The 24,300-nt window shown below is 55.9% G+C and overlaps 1 protein-coding gene across 1 annotated transcript; it reads right to left on the bottom strand.

Moving 5' to 3' along the window:
* Positions 1-6,271: 6,271 nt before the first annotated feature.
* CCNB3 (cyclin B3) lies at positions 6,272-22,257 on the bottom strand. Its single transcript, XM_024199310.2, has 12 exons — positions 22,179-22,257; positions 17,660-17,768; positions 16,989-17,072; positions 16,078-16,196; positions 14,647-14,740; positions 13,895-13,993; positions 12,679-12,771; positions 11,808-11,945; positions 9,838-9,993; positions 8,658-8,807; positions 7,562-7,692; positions 6,272-6,575 (listed from the first exon to the last, which is right to left on the bottom strand). Exons 2-12 carry the CDS (start codon positions 17,747-17,749, stop codon positions 6,506-6,508), a joined length of 1,224 nt encoding a protein of 407 aa, XP_024055078.1. The 5' UTR covers positions 17,750-17,768; positions 22,179-22,257; the 3' UTR covers positions 6,272-6,505.
* Positions 22,258-24,300: the final 2,043 nt, after the last annotated feature.

Below are 24,300 nucleotides of genomic sequence, written 5' to 3'. Positions count from 1 at the left end.
ATGCTGGGCCACCTTTCCCGTCTGGGTCTCGTCCAAAGGCCGCTCAGAGCAGCGAGTGTGTATATTGCTTTAGTTTGCCAGTTTCCTGCCTATGGAATGTAGCTGGTTCCTTCAGCAGCCCTGGGGCGTATTGGGTTGTCTGCTGAGATGACTGGACACCACGTCCTGACCTACCGGCCCTCATTCCTCTTGGCTTGCTTGTTTTGAGCCAGAGGTGATGGAGCTCCCTTTAGCCTCATGGTACTACTTGGGTAGCATGTTGGTTCCCTCCTCTGAACACCAAATCTCTTGGGTTCTAGAACCAGAAACCCATCGTAGGCCATGCTGAGCGTCCCTGATTCCCATTGATCCCAGGGGCTCGTGAGCCTTGTGAGTCCCACCTGAGATCAGGCCTCCCACTGTCCGTCCTACCCAAAGGCAGCTCACATTCCCTGCCACCATTCAGTGCCATTCAAGAGGCTTCTGCGAAGTAAAAATGGGGAACTCGAGGCTCCTGCTAGACTGGAGCAGAGGAGGGGGCTCCTTCCGGACATGGGGGGGACCAGCTCATGCAGGCTCGAGAACCTTCTGACATTTCAACATGGCAGCTTTGGAAGTTGTGATAGTGAAATATACCACAAAAAAACCAACAACCCAACCTCCCACCCCCGCTCCACTGTTGTTCAGCCATAAAATGTATTTAAATTCTGTAAATAGTTTCCAAGAAAAGATATTTATTGCAGTGACATGTAAACCTGTAATTTATTCTGTCCTGAATTGAACTGGACTGGGTTGGTGCAGCAGGTACTCCAGCCTCTGACCGGCCACCAACGCTCCTCCAGTAGCCGGAGGCCTCTGACCTCTTGCTCACATTTTGATGTTAAATTGGAAAAATTGCCCTGCTCAATGTAATAAAGAGCTACCTCCCAGCTTCATTGCCCCAGAACAGTGATACAAAAGGAAGAGCCAGTCATGAAGGTGGGAGGAAATAATTTGATTTTCAAAAAATCTTGAAATATTGAAAAACTGGTAAAGTTTCCCACCCATTGTGATATCTTCTACTTAGCTCTATAATTAACCCATCCCCTGGCCTTTCTGAGGAGCCAACGTTAAACCCTCCCACGCACTGGGAAAGGTGAAAAATCACTTCAATTTATGTCCAAAATTTCAAGCAATTGCCGATTGTGGGTGTCCAATGTGAGATTGATTATTCCAGAGGGGCTAACCACTCACACCTTCTGCTGATGCCTGCTGGCGTGGCAGGGCCCAGCATTTGTGAGAATCAAACTCAGGGTGCTTCTTGTTGGACACCCAAAAGGAGTGGCCGCTTTTGAAGAGGTGAGCCTTCCTATTACACTGAGACATGCACATGGCACTGGCCCTGCGGTAATGGGGCTGGGAGGAAATCTCATACTTTAAGCTTTGTCCTAAAGTTCCGCCAGCCTCAGGGGATGAAACCTGGTCCTTAACGGCTCTGTTTTGCTCTACAGCGGTGTTGACACTGGCCCATGGACAGCACTAGCAGCGCAGCCTCAATGCAAAAAGGCATTTCCTTCTGACTAGCAGCTGGGCCCCACCTGGGGCTGCATTTCACCCACTGGTGCCCTGTTCTGCTTAAAAGTGCCACTGTGGCTGCAGGCCAAGCACTGGTGAAGCAACGGGAGAAGGCCAGAGCGGCATGGACTGACCTGGGATACCCACCACTGCCATGGTCTTTGCATATCACTCCAGGGAGGAGCCAGGAACCAGCCACCCTCCAGCAAAGCTGCTGTTAGGCATTAAACAGCAGCCATGGACTCTTGTGCGATGGCCCCATGTGGGGAGGGGGAGCTGTGTGTTAAAACTGGATTGCAGCACACAGCAGTGCAATGAATCACTTATGAATGTATTGTAATATCACTGCCTGGACCAGCCCTGGTCCCTGCAGAGCGAGTTATAGGGCCTGGCTATGGGGATTGGCTTGTGGGGGTTGGAGTTGTGCCTCATCACCCACCTTTGTCCTGCTGTGTGTGTCCCAGCTAGAGCCATCCATCCAGGAGGCTGGGGCAGGTGTCTAGGGAAACAGCCTGCCTGTGCTTTCTGCGGGCTGGGTGGGGTGGTGCTGAACTCTTGTGCGCTAACCTGTGATCCAGTGGGTGGTGTGCATAGTGACTGTGACTGTAGGGATGGGGTGGGGGGAGGGTGTACATGGGGGAAGGGGGAGTGTTTAAATGACCATTTTCCAGAGGTAGCTACTGCCCTCTATAGTCTCCATAGCATGGGCTGGGCTAGGCTGGGCCCAGGGGGGGGAGGGGTAAGAGCCTGGGACAGGAAAGGCCAGAATGGTGAGGTTGCTGCAATGCTCCCTCTGTTCACCATATAATTGGGGGTGGGGGGGGTCTGACGCTGCCCTTCACGTACCCCCAGGGACAGGGTGTCTCCCTCGGCTTGGTGCAAACTGAGCATAAATCACCATCAGGCAACCCTGGCACCATTCATCTCCTTCCTACAACTCCCTGAGAGGTAGGGCTGTAGTGGGAACACTGCCCCACATGCTGCTGTTCCTGCAGCGATCAGTCTCTGCAGAGCTCAGGTCAGCAGGTGCTGCCCGCTCCTTCAAGACTGCTAAGCAGGGGCCACCTAATAGCATCACTGCCCAGGAATAGGGTTTAGCCCCGAGGCCAGGAGCAAGCAGAACTTGTCCTAACCTCCTCCCTGCACCAAATTTAGACAGACAGGAAAGTGGGCTCCCCTCTCATCTCTGGCCTCAGCCAGTGGCCCATTATAGCTGATGTGGGCCCTGCTGTGGAAGGCTGGAGCCAGCAGCAGCCTGTTTATATTAACAGGACATTTATGTGTGCCAACATCTAGGGTAACTGAACTGGCCAGGTGCTGGCAGCAGCAGCCCTGCCCTGCTCTGCTGTAAATTAAGTCATGCCAGGGAGAGGCTCCATTGCAGTGAGACCCAGGACCTAGGCCAAAAGCAGCCAGACACATGCACTGTTAGGGGGTGTTTGTGAAATCATCTGTGGCCTTACGCTGCTGTCCAGTGGTGGGGGATGGGGTGGGGTAGGTACTGGCCAATGAGGAGCAGAGTGCTGGGACGCAAGACTGGAGGTAGCAGTAGGTAAGAGGATTGGAGACACCCACCCCACCCCCAATAAAAAAAAATAAAAAAAACCCCCTGCCCTCAAGTTTTGCTTGACTGTGTCTTAGCCTGTTCGTTATGAGCTGGCTGAAGGCAGGAATGGAAGGAGGCAATGGGCCAAGTACACATGGCCTGGAGGGTTTGGTAAATGTAAAAGATTAAAATGATGGAAACATTTGCATGTGGTTTTACTGGTGCGGCTTGGGCTAGTTGAGGGGACAGGCTGGATTCCAGGGGGGAGTAGAGAAATTTCATTTCAGCTTTCAAATGAGCCACTCAGGATGGCCAACCCTAGCCCTCAAAACTCAAGCCAAGCCCCCAAAGCACGAGCTCTGCCCAAAACTCACAAAATCTTGGTATAATAAATGTTGGGGATCATTTGCTGCCTGGTCTTTCAGAGGTCACAGGTTCAAGCTTCTCCCCAGCCCTGATGACTAGATGCTCACCTTGAAAATGAATAGCTGAGATTCCCTTGATCCCCTGACTCCAGGAGCTGGGACTTTAAGAAAAAAAATAATCACAGCAGTTGTGGCTATTAACGATTATGGTAGGAGCGAGGAGGCCTAGTCACAGAGGAGGGCAATGTGGGGTTAGCTACTGTATACACATACATCTTTCTGTTGTGTAACAGGGCTACCATGGGCCAGATGGGGAAGGGGGCTATTGTCCCTCTGGACAGAGAAGTGGGGGAGGGGAGGCGACTGGTAATGTAGAGACCAGTTTACCTCAACTTGAGTAACTCCCTGCCCAGCACACACAACAGGCCCAGGGTCTGACCAGCAGTCCTTGGACTAACAGCATTGCTCCATTTCATACACATCAGCTAAAGAGAACAGCTTCCCCTTCCCCCTTGTAGCACCCGACCCCCAGCACTGTGCTGGGAAACCACCTGCTGATGCACTGCTGAGGCCTTGGAGGAACAGCCTGAGTCCAGCCTTGCTGGGTGGGGTGGGGGCTGCCCAGCATTGCACACAATCAGGCTGACTGAAGTTACCACAGCCTTTATGTTAGGAAGCATTGGGGTGTTTGCATCATTGTTCCCCCCGCACCCCACCACTGCAATCATAGAATAGCAGGGTTGGAAGGGACCTCAGGAGGTCATCTAGTCCAACCTCCTGCTCAAAGCAGGACCAATTCCCAACTAAATCATCCCAGCCAGGGCTTTGTCAAGCCTGACCTTAAAAACGTCTAAGGAAGGAGATTCCACCACCACCCTAGGGTAACCCATTCCAGTGCTTCACCACCCTCCTAGTGAAAAAGTTTTTCCTAATATCCAACCTAAACGTCCCCCACTGCAACTTGAGACCATTGCTCCTTGTTCTGTCATCTGGTACCACTGAGAACAGTCTAGATCCATCCTCTTTGGAACCCCCCCTTCAGGTAGTTGAAGGCTGCTATCAAATCCCCCCTCGTTCTTCTCTTCTGCAGACTAAACAATCCCAGTTCCCTCAGCCTCTCCTCATAAGTCATGTGCTCCAGCCCCCTAATCATTTTTGTTGCTCTCCGCTGGACTCTTTCCAATTTTTCCACATCCTTCTTGTAGTGTGGGGCCCAATGGGAGAGACTAGTTGAGGGCCCTAGTTCAGCCCCTCCTAACACTTCCAGCCATGGTCTAGTTTAGAAACAGTTCCAGCCATGAGTGAGCCAGGCCCCATTTTACTCCATAACTCTGCCTCCCCCTCCAGGGGGAGCCAGGTGGCTGCAGCTAGCCCCAGTGGGAGGGAGCTGGGTTTCCAGTGCCACAAGCCCATGCAGTGACAAACCTGCAGCCTTAGCAACCCCTCTGGGGGTTACTCACATGCAGCACCAGGCTGCGAAGCAGGCAGGTTGCTATGGGGCAGCAGGGATGGAGCTGGGTGGGAAGAGCATTCACCCTGCACCTAGCAACAGCTCACGTGGTGCTGCAAGATGCGGTCATGTGCTCAGCCCCCAATCGGCGCTGTGCTGAGCTTTTTTGAAAACCCCATCCAGGGCCTGCACCAGCTGTATCCCATTGTCAGTGAGAGTGATCTCCCCAGGTGTGGTTGCAGAGCTAGGGGTCACCTGATTAAATGACTAGGCACCAGGTTTAAAAACAAACAAAAAGCAAGTATTTCTTCACACAACACAGAGTCAACCTGTGGAACTTGCCGTCAGAGGATGTTGTGAAGGCCAGAAATATAAGTGGGTTCAAAAAAAGAACTAGATAAGTTCATAGGGGATATGTCCATCAATGGCTATTAGCCAAGATGGTCATGGATACAACCCCATGCTCTGGTGTCCTTAAGCCTCTGACCGCTAGAAGCTGGGACTGGATGACAGGGGATGGATCGCTTGAGAATTGCCCCGTTCATTCCCTTTGAAGCACCTGGCATTGGCCACTGTTGGAAGACAGGATACTGGGCTAGATGGACCATTCATCTCACCCAGCATGGCTTTATGCTTCGGTGTGTTTTTGCCTAAAATCACATGGCTCTATTTCTCATGTGCCACAGTAACTCCACAATGATTTAATGCCATGGGTTTTTTCCCTTACTTCCCCTGTGATCTGAGCATCAAGCTGGCTTCTTCATCAATAATGATTCTGGAAGCTAAATTCAGGCCAGTGTGCGCCTGCAGAATCTCCTGGGGTTTTCAGGAGTATCTCAGCATCCATTCGCCTCACTGATACAGGCAAAAGGAGGAAGAGTCGTTTTAAGACCATCTCCTATTTTGCAGGGTCGTCATTCAGCACGCAGCTTGCAAAGCGCTACCATCTAGCGCCCATGTGGCAGTCACAGGCACATCCAGATGTATCCCAACCCCCTGGTTCTGAGCTAAGACCCAGCCAGAAAGAATCCATCTATCGGCACTTCAGATGCAGGAAGCAGTCAGGAAGAACCCCACTGCGAGCTGTGAGCGCCCCTGGAGTTGTGCAGCAGAGATTAGCACAATAGACTAGAGGAGGCCAGGTGTTACCCCAGCAAACCTCAAAGAAACAACCCTGCTACCCCTCCCCCCAGCACACCACCCCCACCCAGCTGTGTGACCATGGGCTACACATCACCCCTCCCACCCTTTGGCCTGTATTTCCACTGCAAGTTCCTTGGGGGCAGGGAGTGTCTTGCTAGGTATCCGTATAGCAAGGGGCCCTGACTTCACGCCACTGCTGGGCTGGGAATACTAAACAGACTCTGCCAGGCAGGACAGATACACAATATTTTATTGACTTATTTTCATGTGTTTAGTCCCCCCAATAACACTTGCTACATTTTTTCCCCCTTTAACATTAAAAAAAAAAAAAAAAATTTATGTACAGACCTGTTTGGGCCAAGGAAGCAAATCTCTATATACAGGCTATTTACACATGGGCTGCGCACCCCTCCTAGCCAAGGGCAGGGCTGCCAGCCCCCAAGAGGGCTGCTCACCCCGTCCCTTGGGCTAGCTCTTCAGAGCCACCTCCAACTTCAGCATGTCCATGGGAGCACTCTTGGCTACTTCGAAGAAGACTCTGAAAAGGTGACACAGGCCTGTTAGTGTGGCACACCCAGCGGAGGCACATAGCATAGGACAGGGTACGGGGGGGGGGGGGGGGGGGGGGGCGGGAACTCCAGCCAGCCTGAGGGAAGTCTGCTGGGGCACTGGGCCCCAGCCAAATGCCTGTGGTCATTAGCAAAGGAGTCCTTTCTCCAAAAAGTTCATTAGGCATTGGCATTAAATCAGCTTGACGTGCTCAGTCTAGCAACCCTGCCCCCATGCCCTGTCCCTGCTGGCACGTTCTCCAGTCACCACGGAGTCCTTCTGGGCACATGGGACCTGAGCTCCTAGTGTACAAGCCTTCCAGCCCCCTCTTTACGCAGAGCAAAGGGCAAATTTCTCTCCCTTTCCAGGTTCTCCCCCTTTCAGGTGCTACCCGCCACCCCAGGCCTGTGGCATAAGTTCCAGGCCAGGGTGGCCCATGACTCCAGCGTGCAGGGCGGTTTTGCTGGCTCTGCCCCTGCAGCAGCCACAGCCCAGCAAGGACCCCTTAGAGCACTGACATAGATTGTGAAATGCAGGCAGGCCCTTAGCCGTAGTACGGCGAGCTCCTGTTGGGCCAGCCTCTGCCAGACTGCAGCTAGCCAGCCCAGGTGGCTCAATTGCTCCCCCCGTTCTCGATGCAACAGGGCCAGGGTGTCAGAAGCCACAGCTAGCTCTAAAGAGAGGAAGATCAGAGCGACTGGGGGCAGTCAGTCCTTGCCGTGCTGCAGATCAACGTTCTGCAGAGTGCAGGCCAGAACGAAGTGATCACAATAGTCCCTTGGAAGCTGACACTGCACTTGGGGCCAAGGCAGCAGGGCACTCATATCGGGCTACAGCTTCACAGCTCCCGCCCCAGGCTGCCCAGGCAGGTGACATGCCCAGTGCAGCACCCCCTGCTGGCCAGTGGAAGAAATCTCCCGGCCCCAGCCCATCAGACACACCACAAACACACCGCAGCAAGGAGAGTCCACTCACCGGTGGGAGTACTTTGTGCGCACCGCCTTTAACTTGTCATCGTGCTGGTAGGTCAGCAGGAAGTTCAGCCTCTTCACCAGTGGATGGAGCTCCTGAGAGCTGTACCCGCTATAATACTCCAGTGTGGGGCTCTACAACACGTTACAGGGACTCAGAGCCTGGACCAGCACCATTGCACATACACCCTGTGCTGCTTCTTCCAGGACACTGGGGATAGATCTGACCCCTGGGATGTCCTGACCCCATAACGGCTGCTTGGCTGGACTCCAGCACAGACAGGACACGGATCACTTGCCCAATTTAGGTAACAGCTGAGTTTGCCTTCTCATCGTGAAGAGTAAGGAGCAGAGACAGGCCCAGTCAGGTCCCCACACGGAGCCAAAGCAATGGCTTCTGTGCAGGTGGCCATCAGCAAACAGGGACACTGTGGCCAAAGATCCCAGGGATGGGAAGAGAGCAGCCAAGCACCAGAGTCAGCTGCCAGGGGCCAGCTATGGAGGATGAGAAGGCAGAGCAAACCCCACTCCTGAGGCTGCTGAGGGCCTGGCTTGGAGAGTGCGGTGAGCTGCCCCCTTCTCGAACTCCCCCTGAAGGTACCAGGGCCTGCCCAGTACAGCTGCCCCTACCCCAGGCTCCACAGTCTCTGGAAGTGGGGAGCTGGAGAGCAGGCGTGGGACTCAGCAGGGTTAGAAACTCGGGCCCCACAGGCTCACGTGGAGCTAGCTATTAGAGGCAGGGCCAAAGGAGAACCGGAAGGGGTGGGGCTTCCCTGTCCATCCGGGATTGAAAGTGCATCAGTAGCTCAAGGCCGGGGGTTCCCGGCACAGACTGCTGGATCTGGGACCAACCCTCCCACAGCCATGTTCCCAGCGGCTCCAGGACAGTGCCCATCCCTAGGAACAGAGACTGGCGACTTGACCCTGGGGGAAACCAGTCAGACGACACTGCTAGAGAGTCAGCAACAGCAGCCAAAGGGGCAGCCATTCCAGGCAGCCTCCTGCTCCTCGGGGCCAGTGGAGCTAACCTAGACAGCCAACCTGGACAGCCAACCTGGACAGCCAGGCATGGGGAAGGGCCAGGAGAGCAGGGCACTCACCCATCCACCAAGGCTCTTCATCTTGAGGGCCAGGAGCAGGCAGCTGGCGGCCAGCTTGGAGGCGCTCTCCTGGACATAGTCATACTCTGGCAAGGTCATCTCGCAGATGAAGCGGGCCAGGGTCAGTGTCTCCATGCTGGCGTGAGCGCACTGGGACCGTGGGAGGAAAAAGGAGCTGTGGTGAGACCTTCCTGCTGAGCACCTGGTGAAGGGGAGATGCTGCCCCCAGAGCCAGGGCATGGTCATGGGAGAGCACACTGTCTGCACTGGAGAACTCTGCTCAGCGCTGACTCCGTGGGAGAGGCAGGTGGTCCCACCCAGCAGATAGCTGCTAGCTCGCTGCAGTAAGGGTCCCGTTGGTGCTCAGCACAGGGGTGAGGAAGGGGGATGGGTCCAGGGCACCCCATGGCCCAAGGGGAGAGTCACTGAGTGAGCCAGCCTGGCTGCCTGTCCAGGTCACTCAAGCCCAGCAGCTGGGACTGGCCCAACTGTCTCACTCCCCTGCCGGGACAAGCCAGATCCAGACTTCTCCATGGAGGAGCCTCTGGCATCCAGGCCTGGACACCTGCTCGTCTCCCACCCTGAGAGCCAGATGCTCCTGTCCCTTCTGGAGCCCACAGCCAAGTCAGCACTTGATTCCCCTCCCTGGCCGGGAGAGAGCTCTCTGCTGCGGGTGTGTTGGGCAGAGCAGGGGGCACCACTAGGCAGGGGCAGAGGAGCCAGTCAGCGCTTCCACATGACCGAGATAGACAGGCCTGCGTGGACCAAAGAGCAAGCGGATGGAGGAGAAAGAGACATTGGTGCTCCTGGCACTGAACATCCCGCTCTGCTCCCCTCGGTGCCCTGAGTCGGGACTTGCCTCCAAGGCACTGCGGTGCGGAAAGGAACAGCAGGTTTTGGCAGGAGTGACAGGACCCGGTGGGTGGGGAGAAAGGAAAGAGCTTGTTTGCTGGTTACAGCCCCTCTTACAAGTTAACATTTTCCTTCGGGCGAAGGTGCAGCCTTTGCTCTCCCTGTGGCACCACCCCCTCGTAGAGCGCTTTATGCCCACGTCGTGCTCATTTCCCCACCAGCAGCGCAATGTGATTGTGCCAGCTGGCTGGTGGGGGAGGGTGTCCGCCCGCTGGCCTCTAGCTGTGACCACCCACATCCTCCCCTAGTGGCAGAAATGGGGCCCCACCTTGGCAAACCTCCGCAGGAAGCGATATGGGATGGGAACATTGATGTCAAACTTCAGCGTGCGGAGGATACTCATTTCCATGGCAATCAACTCCTCCCTCTTGTAGGCATCGTCACAGATGTAGAGGAAGTCATCCACACACGGGGGGCAGCGCTCCTAAAGGGGAACAGCCACAGAAATGGTCAGCCCCACCTACACCCAGGCCATTGCTGCCCCAGTCCCTAGGGGGTGCTGTGCTTAGTTGCCCGGCAGGGACTAAACTAAAACCCTGACCCCCTCGGGGTGAGATTTTCAGAAGCACCTAGGTGAACTTGGAGCATGAATCCCATTCACTTTCAGTGGTTGGCTCCCAATCCCCTTATGCATTTTTTTTTTTTAAATATAAAGATCTCCCTTCTGGCTCTTTAAAAACCCACTGGCACCTTCTGAGAGATGTGAACCCTATTGTCCTGGCTGGAGTTCAACTTGGATGAGGCCATGCTGCCCCCCAGGGACAGCCCTGCAGTCACAAATGGGATAACACCTCTCCGGAACTGCTCTGTATTGCTGCTGTTGAACAGCTGCCACGTTCTGTTCCAGAGATGACTGCATTTCAGTGGTGGGCCAAATGTTCATTGAAGATGGGGCAGGCCGATGCAGAGTGCTTCACTTTCATCTAAGTTTTCCATGGGAAACTTATTTTCAGCAAAAACTCAAGATCGAAAGATTTTATTTGGGAAATGCCGTTGCAGTGTCTCATGGGAGTTGTAGTTCAGGTGCCTCATGCTCCTGCTCTCCTCTATAGGATGGGCTTGACATCTTGCAGGATGCCCCAAAGTTTCCCCTCTTAGAAAGGGAAGGCAGTACATCATGGGAGATGTAGTCCAACCAGGGAGCCTAGACCATAGCGGAAAATCCAGCAGGGGACAACCCACCAACAGTTCCCATAAGGTACTGCAGCAGTATATCTGGATTGAAATATCAGTTTGGGGCATTTGATTGATAGATAGATAAATCAAGATTTTGATTGGAAAATTTTTGATCAGCCCTACCCCAGTCTCCCCACCTGGGTAACTTGCCCAAACTTTCACCTTTCAGGCTGGGGATTTCCACCATAATACTCAGAAGGTGGTGGTGGGAAGAGGGGGACATCTCTCCAGCTTGGTTTGATTTTTGGCTACAGAGTGGGGTGTGGAATTCTTCCTCCTTTTTGGGCAGTGTCCCAACAAACTGCCAGCGCCTGGAACAGCTGGGCTCCATTCCCAAGCACAGTGCATTGGAATGCTTTAACCAGCACTTGTGGGATCAAAAAGCACATGAGCCCTGTCACCAATGGCAGCATTCTCTCCCTGAGACTCCCTTCCCCCCCTTCCTGTTTCCTCCTTCAACTAGGAAATTAAATGCAAAAACTTGAGTTAATCCTGCGTTGTGGCTCCAACACTCCCAAGTCAGGTGTAACATTAACACCGCCGTGCTGCGGAGCGATCCATGCAGCTCTTCCTCCCTTGTTAAGGTTAGTTGCTCAGTGGCAGCTATCGCAGAACACTCGGTCCACAGGACGTGCACCAAGGTCCAAGTTCATGGGGCAGCTTTAGCATTTGGAATGTCCCAACTGCCTGATCTTTCCCCCTTTGCTGGTACAGCCCAGTTCACACCAGCATACGCTCCCAGGGATTTGCGTTAAAGGTGGGACGCTAACCAACAGGACCCGCCTAAGGGCTAACTAGGACCCAAGGGGAGAATTCCAGCCCACCACTCCCTCGATCCCAACCTGCCCGCCCCCTCACTGCTATTCCGGCACTGGGGCCTTTCGAGCAGCAATGGTCAATCACTGCGCTGTAGCCTTAGCCATGTGAGCTGCGTGGGGAGCTATGCTGTGACTGCACAGCATGCCCCACATGTGTCCCCCTCTGGGCCTGTGTTACCCCCTGCCTACAAGCCAGGCTGCCCCCGACACCCTGCAGCCTCTGCCCAGGCCAGAGCTGGGTCACCTCAAACTTGGAAGCGATGAGGATGGCCGTGGAGCCAATGAGCTGCAGCTTGTCCCTCATGCTCACCACCTCCACCAGGTAGTGATCCACCAGCTTCACCGCCAGGTACAGCGTCTCATGGTTCAGCTCAAAGTTCTCCTGGGGGAGACACAGATGGAATGGCACATGCCAGCCAGTGTGACCTACCCTGGGTGCAGTCACTCAAGGTTTGCTACGTTCCCAAGCTGCCCTCCCCAGGCGGGCGCCTCATGCAGCAGGCTCAGGGCAAGGGGCAACAGACCCCCTTACCCGCTCTGCTCCCGAGACTTGCCCTCATACAGGCTGGGACTTGTTTTAGCAGCCAGGGGAAAATGCTTCCCATTCCCAGCCTGGGGGTGAAGGTCATGTCTGCTGTTTTGCCCCAGGCTGCCCACCCCGAGTGCCCAGGCACAGATCAGTGTCGTTTGGCACAGGGAAGGGTCCCTGGCACGCCACTTGTCTGACTCACCAGGCTGCTGCTCCTCTCTCCAGACTCCTGACGCACGCCCAGAAGAGAGCCAGGGCCAGCGTCTCCACGAGGTAACTGGCCCCTCCCAATGACTGTGTGGAAACACAGTAAGCAGCTTCCTCCCCCTGGCCTGCAGCCCCCTCTCCACTCACAGCCCTTTCACCCCCGCCACAAGCTAGGCTCACAGCTGCATGCAGCCGAACCACATCACGGGGGCTGAGGGGTTTCTCTCCTCCATGTGGCTTCTGCTCAAGCCTGCTGGGGAGGGAGGGCTGGTCTGCCCCACCTCCAGCTGGGTGAGTGTGTTTTTTTTTTTTTTTTAAACACACACACACTCCTGGCAGTTCGTTTTCCCCACCACCACAAGGGAACCCGGGTGCACACCTGGACCTCCACCATCCAGTCCACCAGAATGGCTCTCATGTCCCTGCTGATGTCGTGCTGGTTCTCCATGTAGTTTGGGAGCAAGAACTTCTCCTGCCAAGGGAGCCACAGAGAGGCTGTTAGTGAATGAAGCCCACCCACTGCAGCATGCGGGTAGGAGCCTGGAGAGGCTGAGTCCATGGCCCTGCCCTCCTGCAGGCAGGCTGCTAAGCTCTCTCCATGGCACCATGGCCAGCAGCTGCCGCTGTCACGACAGGGCCTCCCTGGGACAGGCCCTCAGCCCCACTGTTGACGTAGGAGGATCCCACCCCCCACCCAAGCCCAGTTGTGTCTCTGTAATGGCACCAACTCTCGTGATGGGCTGGACGCTAGAGCCCAGCTGATCCTACCCCAAGCTGCTCATCCCTCCTGGGGTCAGCCAGCCCTGCTACATCAGGGGAAGGGGCCACCCACGGCCCCCAGCAGGGATTAGTGGCTGGGAGGACAGTTCCCGCCAGAAGGTGCCATCCGCACAGACAGCACTGCAAGGAGAGCAGCTGTAACTGGGCTTCACCATGCAGAGGTGAGCTAGGAGCCCAGCCTGCTTCCCCTGCTGGGCCAGTGAACAGCACGGCCGGAGGGGAAATGGCCACCAGGGCCTGCCCAGGGCTTCTCAGGGAGACTCAGTGCCATGGACAGAGCAGCCATCAGCCAAGTGGAACCAATCACCCTGCCCAGGACCAGACAGCCTCCTGCCAGGAGAGCCCTGGGCTCCAGAGAGGCTGCACGGAGCAGGCAGCGGGAACAGAGACCTGTACGTAACAGGATGCCTGGAGCTAGTTTGCCCGCTTGGAAAGAGCGAAAGGCTGAGCCAAGCCAGCCAGGACATGAGCCAGGGGCTTTTGGAAATCAAGCTTTATGCGTCAAGTGCTAAGGCGCAACCTGCCTGCCCTCCCAATGCACCAGCCCCCCATCTGCAATGCCATGAAATGCGGCAGACAAATGCACTGGAGGGGGCTGCACTCTCTTCTCTGGAGACAATGGGACTTTCAGACCCTAGGGGCCTCGGCCTGGCATTCTAGCTCCTTCCTGTGCCGGATGCCCCTGGAGCCAGCCTAGCATCCCCAGGGCGTCAAGCCAGCGAGCTCTGAGAGGCTGGGCCAATCCATCAGAGGAGGAAGGAGAGACGGGCAAAGCTGAGATCCCTGTGCCTGAGCCCTCCCCGAGTGCCACACACCTCTCTCTCCTTCATGTAATTGAAGATCTCCTTGGCGTACTCGGCGCTGGCGTACGGGTCTCCCAGCTGCTCCTTGTCAATGTCCTCAATGGCAGGCACCTGCGTGAAAGGCAAGAGGGTTGGGGGATACCTCTGGGACACCAGAGAGATGAGTCCCAAGCACTCATGACAACGAGGCACTGAGAGCGATGGCTGGTCAGGCACTGGGCTGCCAGCCCCAGACTGCTTTGCCAACGCACCTCTCTCAGTTAGCAGAGGAGCGTCCACAACTATGTGGCAAACCCCAGCCTGGAACACAGCAGGCGCTGCATGCCCTGTCACTGTGTTTCATCCTGCTCTGCAACTCCTCTCGTGCTGCTCTCCCGGCAGGACTTTTCTGTAGCAGTTTGCCTACGTGGCCTGCAGGAGGCAGACCTGCCTCAACCCAGCATTCAGGGGAAATTAGCTGCCAGATCCCATCTGTGTAGCCCAGCAGCTGGGGAGGGGGCAAGGTGCAGCTTGGCGCAAGCAGACGGACAGGGCCAGAGGTTTGGACCCCCACAGGGTGAGCAGTCGAGGCAGCAATTGCAGGCAGTGCTTCGGTATCCCCAGGAAGAGGTGAACGAGCGCCCTCTAGGGACAGTGTGAGGCCAGGACACTTCCCTCCTGCAAGGAGTGCAATGCCAGCATACCAGCTCAGCCCCATGTGCTGTTCACGCCCGTCGCCCTCCCAGGGGCCACTAGGTTGGCAGTGAGCACCCGATTCCACTGACCTGCGTGGGTGCTGGCTCCTCCGGCACCGGGTCATTTTTGGGAACCAGTTTGGGATCAACAGGCGCCTCAGCTGGGGGCGTTTTCCTTGTTGACCTAACAGAAGCAGCCAAGAGTGGGTCAGACACTGCAAGAGGCCAGGCTCAGGGGCAGGGAGGTGTTGGTCATCCAGTGCCCCAGAAATCACCAGATCGCATCAGACCAGGGTATAGCTAGCCCAGGGTCCCCTCTCCAATAGTGCCCTGTAATAGCTGCTTCAGAGGCAGGGGCAAGAACCGCCCCCCCGCCGAGTGAACAAAGACACCTACGCATGAGGGAAATGTCTTCCCCGTCCATGATTGGCTAATACCCTGAAGCAGGCTTTACAGCCCTGCCAATATTTTATCTTGACTAACATCACCATGAAGGTTCCCGTTATCCACATCAACACCCAAACTTTCCTTGAATTCCACTAAGCTCTTGGCCTACATGAGATCTTGTGACAGAGTTCCACAGGCCAACCATGCATTGTATGGAAAAGGCATTTTCCTTTAGCAGTTTTATATGGAATGGCTTTCAATTCCATTGAAGTCCCCATGTCCTTGTGTTAGGACAACAAGGATCTCCTGATCTGTCCCCTCCATACCACTCCCTTTGTACACCTGCCTCACATCCCCTATTATTAGTCTCCTCTCCAAGGCATGCAATCCCCATCTCTCTTCCTAGGAGTTTTTCCAGGACCCTGAATCTTCTCACCCAGGACACACACGTCTGCCATCTCCTTTCAGACAGGGTGATTATAACTGCCCAGCATCCGTGGGCAGCACGCCCCCCTCGGCATTCGACTATTTTCCACATAACGACACCCCTTCCTTCCACATCCCAGCCTCCCATTTGTCTTTAGCTGCAGCCACATCCCCTGGGATTTCCCTTCTTCCCTGTGCATCAGTCAGCCAGGATGGAGGGATGTCCCTCTACCCCCCCTCCCCATTTTACACTGGGGGCCTGGCCTGCAGCTTCTCCCACTCCATTTTCTCAATTATCCTCCTAGTTCCCCACTGGAGGAGAGCTCGCCATGGCCACGGATCCCGCCAGCAAGCAACCTGAGCACATTCCCAATGGCAAAAGCCTCTCCGTGGACACCCCACCCTCCCAGCTGGCAAAGGGTCCTACCATTAGAGCCCCCAGCTCCACCACCAAGAGACCCTGACAGCCAAGAAGCATTGGCACAGAGAGACATTAAGCCTTTGGAGACTGACCCTCTGCCAGAGGGTCCCCTTGGGCTGCAGCCTGGAAAGCGACAGCACTGTGCGAGCCAGTATTGGTGCTAGCCACAGGGACAGCAGCTCAGATAACAGGGTAAATGCGCGTCCATCAGAGCGAGGAGCAATGCGGCCACAAGGGGTGGGAGGGGCTGGGGCTGCATCAAGGCTGACCCACAGAGAGTTACTCACTTTTTAAAGTTGATCTCATTGTTCTTCAAGACCCCCAGAGCAGCTGTGCCCTTCTGCGCCTTCCTGGGACCTGCCTTCGCAGCATCCTTCTTCCTCAGGCCAGCCTGGTTCTTGTGAGCCTGGCAGGTGAGAGGGCAATGCTGGAAGCACAGCACGACACACAGAGGGGCAGCCTGGCCAGGCTCCCCAGCATCGCCACTCCAGGCCAATGGGGGCGGCCAGCACATCCCTCGGCCCACGCCACTTCCCACAGCCCCCATTGGCCTGGAGCAACGAACCGCAGCCAGTGGGAGCAGCGATCGGCCGAACCTGCGGACACGGCAGGTAAACAAACCGGCCCGGCCCGCCAGGGGGCTTAGCCTGGCAGGCCGCATGCCAAAGGTGGCTGATCCCTGGTCTAGAAGGACCCCGGGGAGGTGTAGGGGCACGTCCAATACAGGGCAGCCAATGAAGGGAGCTAGTGCCTCCTAAGCAAACAGGTTCGCTGCCTGGTTTGCCTGCAGACTATTGATAGTTGTGAAGTTTCACTGGACGTTGATTCCACCCCAGTCTTAGCAGGGAAAATATTTTAATGTTAACATCAGCATGGTCTAGTGGTTAGAGCACAGGGCTGGGACACGGAAGAAGAGTTTGTTCCCAGATCAGAGTGTAAGGACTAATATATGGGAGCGTGGTCTTTATATCAGAGCAGTGGACCAGGCATCAGGACCCCTGGTCCCCCACCCCCAAGCCCATGCATGAGCCAGCAAAGATGTATGGTGCCTCTCCGGAGAGGCACAATACAAGACCAGGAAACAGGACGGGGAGACGCAAGGTAGAAATGAAACATTCAGCTCGGAGAGGAACCTTGCCCATCCAGCTCCCCCACAAGCTTCTTCCCCCCAATCCCTACAGCAGTGCTGTCTCCTTACGTTAGTGATGTCTCCGAAGGCTGACCTCTTCTTGGGTGCCCCCTGGGGTGAGGACGGGGACCTCTTTGCTTGAAAGCTCTCCTCCTAGAGCAAGGAGCAGATGATTGAGATGGCATGCTGGACCCAACCTCACCAGGCGTGAGCTCCTCTGCCACCCTTCCCTTGGCAGCCATGCCCAGAGCATAGGACGTGGCACCAAAGATACCAGCTTTCAGGAGAACAAAGCAGTCGAGGTGGGGCTGGAAGCGTCATGTATTCTCACAGCTCCAGCTGTGATAGGTGTCTGTCCCCCAATGCCGCAGTAGCTGAGTCTGATGTATCAGCCTCACCAAACCCTGTTGAGGGGGAAGTGCGGGCAGGCTAGACCCCAGCTTACAGATAGGGTTTGAGGCTGTGTGACTTGCCCAAAGGGCAACAGGCCAGACTGCAGCTCTGTAGGGGCCAGCCCAGAGCTTTAAAGCATTAACACGACTGAAGTGCTGGGACCAATCTTGGCCCAACTCTTAGAAGAGGGAGAAGCCACCTTTTCCTGTGGCCTCCCAACTCCAGGGACCAGCCCGCACCTTTACCAGCGAAGGCCCCATTGCTACCCCCAGAGTGAGCAATCCATATGTATCCATAGCCCCAGCTCCCAGCAGGGCAGGAGAAAATTATTAGCCCCACAGACTCACCTTCTCGGGTCTGACATTTTCTACTGCTCCTGTTTTGCCAGGCCGTAGCTGTTTACTGCCTGTGGTCTTGGAGTTGCGTGGCACTGGCATCTTCTCTGCCCAAGCACACCTGCACACACAGACAAAAGATGCCCCCAAAATGCTGACTAATTATTTTAATGCACTTTACAGACTCAAGGCCTCAGCCTCCCCCATGCAGTGGGCAAACAGCCTTTATCCTTACCTCACAGATGGGGAAACCGAGGCATGGGGAGGGGAAAGGATTTGCCCAATGGCACCCAGTGAGCAGCGTTAGGAGACATGGGTTTATTTTCTATCCATACTCCTCTGTTATCATCCAGACCACAGAGCAGTGACTGCAAACCTCTGCCCCTGCCCCAGGGACTTTAGCAGCAGCTCAGCTGCAGTTCAGACACAACCTTTAATACATGCACCCACCTCACAGGCAGAGAATAGCCCTTTGGGACCAAGCAGAAGCCACCACCTCCCACAGCTCCCAGTGACTCACCTCACAGCCTGGGAAGCAATGACCCCTCCCACCCTCCACCAGCCTCATCCCTCACGGTCTGGCTTTTCAGGTGCTACTGTGAGCCACTGTTGCTTCTCCAGGCCAATGGCCCCTCTCTCCACAGCTTTCAGTCCAAGGGACCTTGGGTCATGGCCACCCCCATTCCATTACCTTCTGATCGGGGAGCAATGCAACAAGCCCCAGGAGAATGCACAAGAACCACCCTGTTGTCATGGGGAAAAGGCAATGGGACGAGGACTGTTGCTCTGCCATGGCTCCATGGCAACATTTCCCCTGGGCTGCAAAGCTGCTTTGAGGAAGGCAAGTGGCACAGAAGCGGAGCTAGTCTGGGGGCCTTCTCATGTGAGGAGGGGAAGAACCACTGCTAGGGCTTAGGAGCATGCAAGCCAGGGTGAGCATACTCCCTATTTAACTCTTTGAATGCCACTGGGGTCCCATGGAAATAACAACTGGGAGCATTCCAAAGGCCAGGAAGGAGGCCTGGGCCTTTGTCCGTGGGGTAGCAGGAGGGCTAAGGCAACAGGAAGGCAGGAAGGATGCTGGCAGGTGGGTTTGGTTGTCGGGAGTGGCGGGTGGGCACTAGTCAGCAGTAGTTTGCAGGCAAGTCTACCCATCCAGAGCGTTGGAGGTACTGAAGAAGATGCAGGCATTAGGGAGGTAACAGAGGAGAGGAGCATGCCAAAAAAAATCCCTGCACACACCCATGTGCCCCTGCAGACCCTCATCTGCAGGGCTGCAGAGAACCAGACACTTCTCCCTCAGGGCTGGCTGGCTGCTGAGGGACATGATGAACAGGACACCAGCAGGCCAGTGCCAACCTGGTGACAGCAAGCTGTCCAGCAGAAGATCCAGATATAAGACCAACTGTAGGACCTTCGCTCCCTGGCCCCCAAAATAGGATATTTAGTTACAATTCAGATAGAATTCATTCTATCCTGCTCTGCTTCTTCCTCCCTCCCATCACTCTGCCAGGGGGCTGGCAGTTAGGGTCCAGCTGGAAACGAGGTTGAACCGAAGTAGTGGTGTGCGAGGGAGGGCTGGGAGAAAGCAGATGTTATTAATGTACCTAATGACCATCCAAGATCAGAGCTCCATTGTGCTAGGTACCATATAAACAGAACAGCAGAAGGTCCACGCTCCAAAGAGCTTGTAATCTACATGGGGGGGCAAGGGATAGAACACACCAGCTGAGTGAACCATGTGATGGCTGCAAATCATAGAATCATAGCATATCAGGTTGGAAGGGACCTCAGGAGGTCATTTAGTCCAACCCCCTGCTCAAAGCAGGACCAATCCCCAACTAAATCATCCCAGCCAGGGCTTTGTCAAGCCGGGCCTTAATAGCATGTTAGTCCCATGATTAAATGGAAAGAAAAGGGAAGGCGAGGAGGGTGCAGGGAAGGGGAGAAGATGGTAAGAGTGGTAGTATGGAGAGAAGCGGAGGTGAAGAGATTGGATTATTGCTCCAACCCCCTTCCTCAATCAGAACTGCAGAAAGGTCTCTGGATGTCTGAAGGTCCCCGCCTTGGCTGCTTCTGCAGTTGCTCCTATCAGCTGGAGTATCTGTCTGGTTCCTCTCTGTAGTTTGCACCCTCTCCTGCCCCTCCTCTGGGAAACAGAGACCCTATTGGCTTGCACTCTGAGAAGCTAGAGCAGCCCATCTTCACCTGTCTTCCAGTCAGTCTGATGCAGAGGAAATCTGCTCTTGTTAGAAAGCCAAACAAAATCACCCCAGCATGTTGAGGGCCTAATCTGCTCAGTGCCTTTGGCAGTGCCAATCCCAACATCTGGTGTAGCTCCAAGGAACACAAACCAACAGACCAAGGCAGAGATAGCTCACACCCACAGGAGTTGAAAAGCCTCTTGTTCAAATCTGGAGACCTACACCATGCAGCCAGGCCAGCCCAGGGGCAGAATGCAGCCTAGATTGACTTTCCAGACAAGCTCCCACCAGCACTGCTGTTCTCCCATGTACAGCCCAAACCGCACCACCCAGTCATTACAGTTTCCATTGACTCCAGTGGCTACTATGACATCACCCCTTCACAAATGAACCCTGATATGTGGATCCCCCTTCCTGCTCAGCCACCATTTTCAGAGAGCATGTTACAAAGCGTTTCCCAGCATCTATATATCGGCCAATACCCAGCTCTTAATTTTCATCCATAGATCACAGAGCCACGAGGGGAGCATCATTACCACCATTTTACAGATGGAGAAACTGAGGCACGGGGCCATGAACTGACTTGCCTGAGGTCACCCTGCAATCCCATGGCAGAGCTGGGACTAGAACCCGTCTTCTGGGTGCTCTATCCACTAGAGCACACTGTCTTAAGAGAAGGGGAGACAGGAGGGCAAAGCAACTGTCTGTATGGCTTTGGAGCTGGATTATCAACCCTGGAGACTTATTGGCCTCTGTTTACTCACAGAACAGGTACATATGGGCACCAGCACGGCAAGCTACCCACTCACAATGCCCCAGCCAATGCACTTCAACCTTGACCTAGAATAGGCCTCATTAGTGTCAGCTGTTATGGATTGTGAGTGAGCCCCCCACCTCACTAGGAGCTGGACAGAGACATGTTCTCCCCAGCCAGGCACTAGATGAGAGCAATTTTGACATTGCAGCTAGATCCCAAGCAGTTGTAATGAGCCCATTGCCAAAACAGCTGAGCACCTGCCTGCCAGGCCGGATGTGAACTAGTGACCTAGATGTGAAAGGCTCTATGGTCCAGGCCTGTAGCTGTTTGCATGTTTGTTTTTGCATTAAGTGGCCGGTCTGAGCCATCTAAGGGCAGCAGCCCACGCTGTGACATTTTGGGACTGTCAACATCACCCTGCTCCCCTTTAAACTAAGTATGCTTGGGACCAAATCCATGCTTTGTGTGACTGTACTGAAGTCATGGGAGTTGTGTGGGAAGGTAAATATGGGCTTTTGTCCTCTGGTTAAGTTGAGGGAGTGGGGCAAATGGAGAGAACACTTTCCTACAGTGCCATCAAGCAGTCATTTCACTAGCACCCTTCATTCCCACCCCCTTCCCAAAGACAGCCCTGGAATGTGTGCTCTAAGTCAACAAGGTTAATTATAGTCTGGAGCCAGAGCACATCACACCACGGACACGTCTCAGGTGCTTTAATAATAGGGCACTTGGTGGAAAACAAGCCATCATTTTAGCAACTGGGATTAGGTTTTCCAGGACCTTCCAACCTGGCTCAGAAACCTGGATTTCCCCAAAGCTCTGCAGTAAGACAGGAACAATGGCTACATATTACAACTGGCTTGGTTTACAATATCCACACAACAGAGATCCAAATTCACAACTGAGTTAGCTAATCCACATAGACAGAGATGACTGAGCTGCTGTTTGGAGACACATTATGGATAAAACCATCCAATCAGAGGAGAGCCAACCAGGATTAGTGCAGCATCCAGCAAGGGAAATGAGGCCAGTACAAATCTCATCACCATGCAGCTACCCCCAGCCACAAGAGATTTGAATTTGCACCTTCTCCCGGAGTCACTGAACTTTGGCTCAGGGTAAAGGAATCTGGAACACCCGCCCCCATTCTCTAATCAACCCTGAAGCCTTATAAACTGTTCTTTCCCCCCCATCCCTGCTCAGTGTCAACCCCCCGCGGACTGCAAGCCCCGGGAGGGAGGAATCAGCAGCTGCCGAAGCTCCCTGCCAACCCCACAGCGATTTCGCAGGCGATGCACAGGGAAAGGGCAGCAACGAGCCGTGGGAAAGCGCAGGCCGCAGGAAGGACAAGGGGCAGGTCATCCCCGGGCCACATGCCGAAGGGGAGGCGCAACGCGGGCTGCATGTGCGCAGGTGGGGGAACGCTGGCACCCCGGGCAGTGGGGGAGGGGGCTGGCACGCCGGGGGGGGGGTGCTGAGTGGGCCGGACACTGCAGGGAGGGGCCGGGGAAGTGCAGCCCAGCTGTGGGGGGATAGGCAGATATGGGAACCCGCCCGGCCCGGAGCTCACCTGGCTTCTCAGCGCCCGGCCCCGATCCCGGCCTCCACCCAAGAGCTGCGTCTACTACTGCACAATGTGAATTTGAAAACTGTGGCCCTGGCAGGAGGCAGCCTGCGATTGGCCAATCGGAAGCCAATGAGCGAGCCAGGCTGAATGCGGTTGCTAAGGGCGGTGCATAGCGTTTTTAAAATCGGCTCCCTCAGCCAATGGGAGAAATGGCTTCCCGGCGGGTGGGCGGGCCAAGAAACAAAGGGGGGGGGGGGCGAGATCTTCCTATCCGCCATTTTCATTGGCTGGGAACTCGCAAGGGGGCGCGTCTTGTTTTAAATTGACCTTAAAGAGCCAGACAGCGGGGAAAGTGTTAGCAGCTGCTGGAGCAGGGAGGGACTACGGCGGGGATTGCCCCTGCCAGGGCCTGTTTCCCCTCCCCCCGGGCCTGACCCCCTCACCAGGGAGTCCCCCGCCCTTGCTCCACCTCCTGCTCCTACACAGCCACTGTGGCACAGGGACTCCAAAATGTGGATGGGGGCCAGTGTAACACCCCTTAAGGGTTGCCAACTTTTTGAACCAACAAAACCAAACACCCAGGCCCCGCCCCTTCTCCGAGGCCCCACCCCACTCACTCCATCCTCCCTCCCTCCGTCACTCGCTCTCCCGCACCCTCACTCACTCATTGCCTGGGGAGCAGTGGCGTAGCCAGGTTCTAAGAGCAGGGGGAGCGAACACATAAAAAAAGGTGCCACCCGCTGCGAAGAAAAAGAAAAACCCAAGTCTTGCCGCCGAAGACTGAGCTGCCTGCTCTCATCTTGGTATTCTTGTGCTTCAGGGTGGGGGAAAGCAAGTCCAAAAGTTCCATGAAAGTGCCCTTACGCATGCAAAAGTTTTGCAGCCACTGGGAATCATCCCAGACCTACTGCCGAATTGCCGTAGGTAATTCGGCACGGCGGGTTCTTCTGTCTTCTTGCGCTTCAGGGTGGGGGATCTGGTCCCAAGACTGTTATCAGATCCCCCCTCAGCCCTGGTCTACACTACAGGGTTAGGTCAAATTTAGCCACATTAGGTCGATTTTATAATAAATGTAGGGATACCATATTTCAACACTGAAAAAAGAGGACACTCCACGGCGGCCCTGGCCCTGCCTCAACTCCACCCTTTCCCCACCCCCGGCCCCACCCCAACTCCGCCCCGGCCCTGCCCCTTCCCCAAAGTCCCTGCCCCAACTCTGCCCCCTCCTCTGAGCACCCTGCATTCCCCCTCCTCCCTCCCGCTCTGATCTTGGTTGGGGGTTGCTAAGTGCTTCTCTGCTCCCCACTCGCCCTGCAGCCTCTGCACCCCCGCGCCCCTGCAGCCTCTGAGACCCCTGCTCCCCACTTGCCCTGCAGCCCCTGCACTCCCCCGCCCCTGCAGCCTCTGCGCCCCCGCCTGCCCTGCCCCTGCGCCCCCCGCCCCTGCAGCCTCTGGGCCCCCCGCCCCTGCAGCCTCTGAGACCCCTGCTCCCCACTTGCCCTGCAGCCCCTGCTCCCCCTGCCCCTGCAGCCTCTGTCACCCCTGCTCCCCACTCGCCCTGCAGCCTCTGTGCCCCCGCCTGCCCTGCCCCTGCGCCCCCCCGCCCCTGCAGCCTCTGAGACCCCTGCTCCCCACTCGCCCCGCAGCCCCTGCACCCCCCTGCCCCTGCCTGCCCTGCTCCCCACTCACCCTGCAGCCCCTGCACCCCCCTGCCCCTGCAGCCTCTGTGCTCACCGCCTGCCCTGCCCCTGCACCCCCTGCCCCTGCAGCCTCTATGCCCCTGCCTGCCCTGCTCCTCCTCGCCCTGCAGCCTCTGCACCCCCAACCTGCCCTGCTCCCCCGCTCATCCGGCAGCCTCTGCCTGGCAGGGGCTTCAGACGCTCAGCGGCGACCTGGGCGGCGCGGGTCCCCGCAGCCCCGGCTGCAGCCTCCTTCCTGCCGCCGCCGAGCACGTTCCCCAGCCTGTTGTCCCCACTGGAAACAGCTCCCGCGGCACCAGGTTCCGAGCTGCGCGGGGCAACGGGGCCACAGGAAGGGTCCCCCAGTGGCCGGGGGGTCTCCGCCCACGAGGGAAGCCCGAGCCCCCCCATCTCCCCGCCCGAGCTCGCTACAATGTAGCCAGGGC

This window comes from Terrapene carolina, unplaced genomic scaffold (assembly GCF_002925995.2).
Source record: "Terrapene carolina triunguis isolate 2854851 unplaced genomic scaffold, T_m_triunguis-2.0 Scaffold172, whole genome shotgun sequence".
Lineage (NCBI taxonomy): Eukaryota > Metazoa > Chordata > Testudines > Emydidae > Terrapene > Terrapene triunguis.
This window is presented reverse-complemented; position numbering and strand designations above follow the sequence as displayed.

What these genes read in the sequence shown, in the direction of transcription:
- CCNB3 (XM_024199310.2), bottom strand. Translation starts at nt 17,749, where the DNA reads ATGCCAGTGCCACGCAACTCCAAGACCACAGGCAGTAAACAGCTACGG. An exon ending in CCTTCGGAGACATCACTAAC is followed by an intron (nt 16,197 to 16,988) that starts GTAAGGAGACAG and finishes CTCACCTGCCAG; the next exon opens with GCTCACAAGAACCAGGCTGG. An exon ending in TCCTGCGGAGGTTTGCCAAG is followed by an intron (nt 8,808 to 9,837) that starts GTGGGGCCCCAT and finishes CCACGGTCCCAG; the next exon opens with TGCGCTCACGCCAGCATGGA.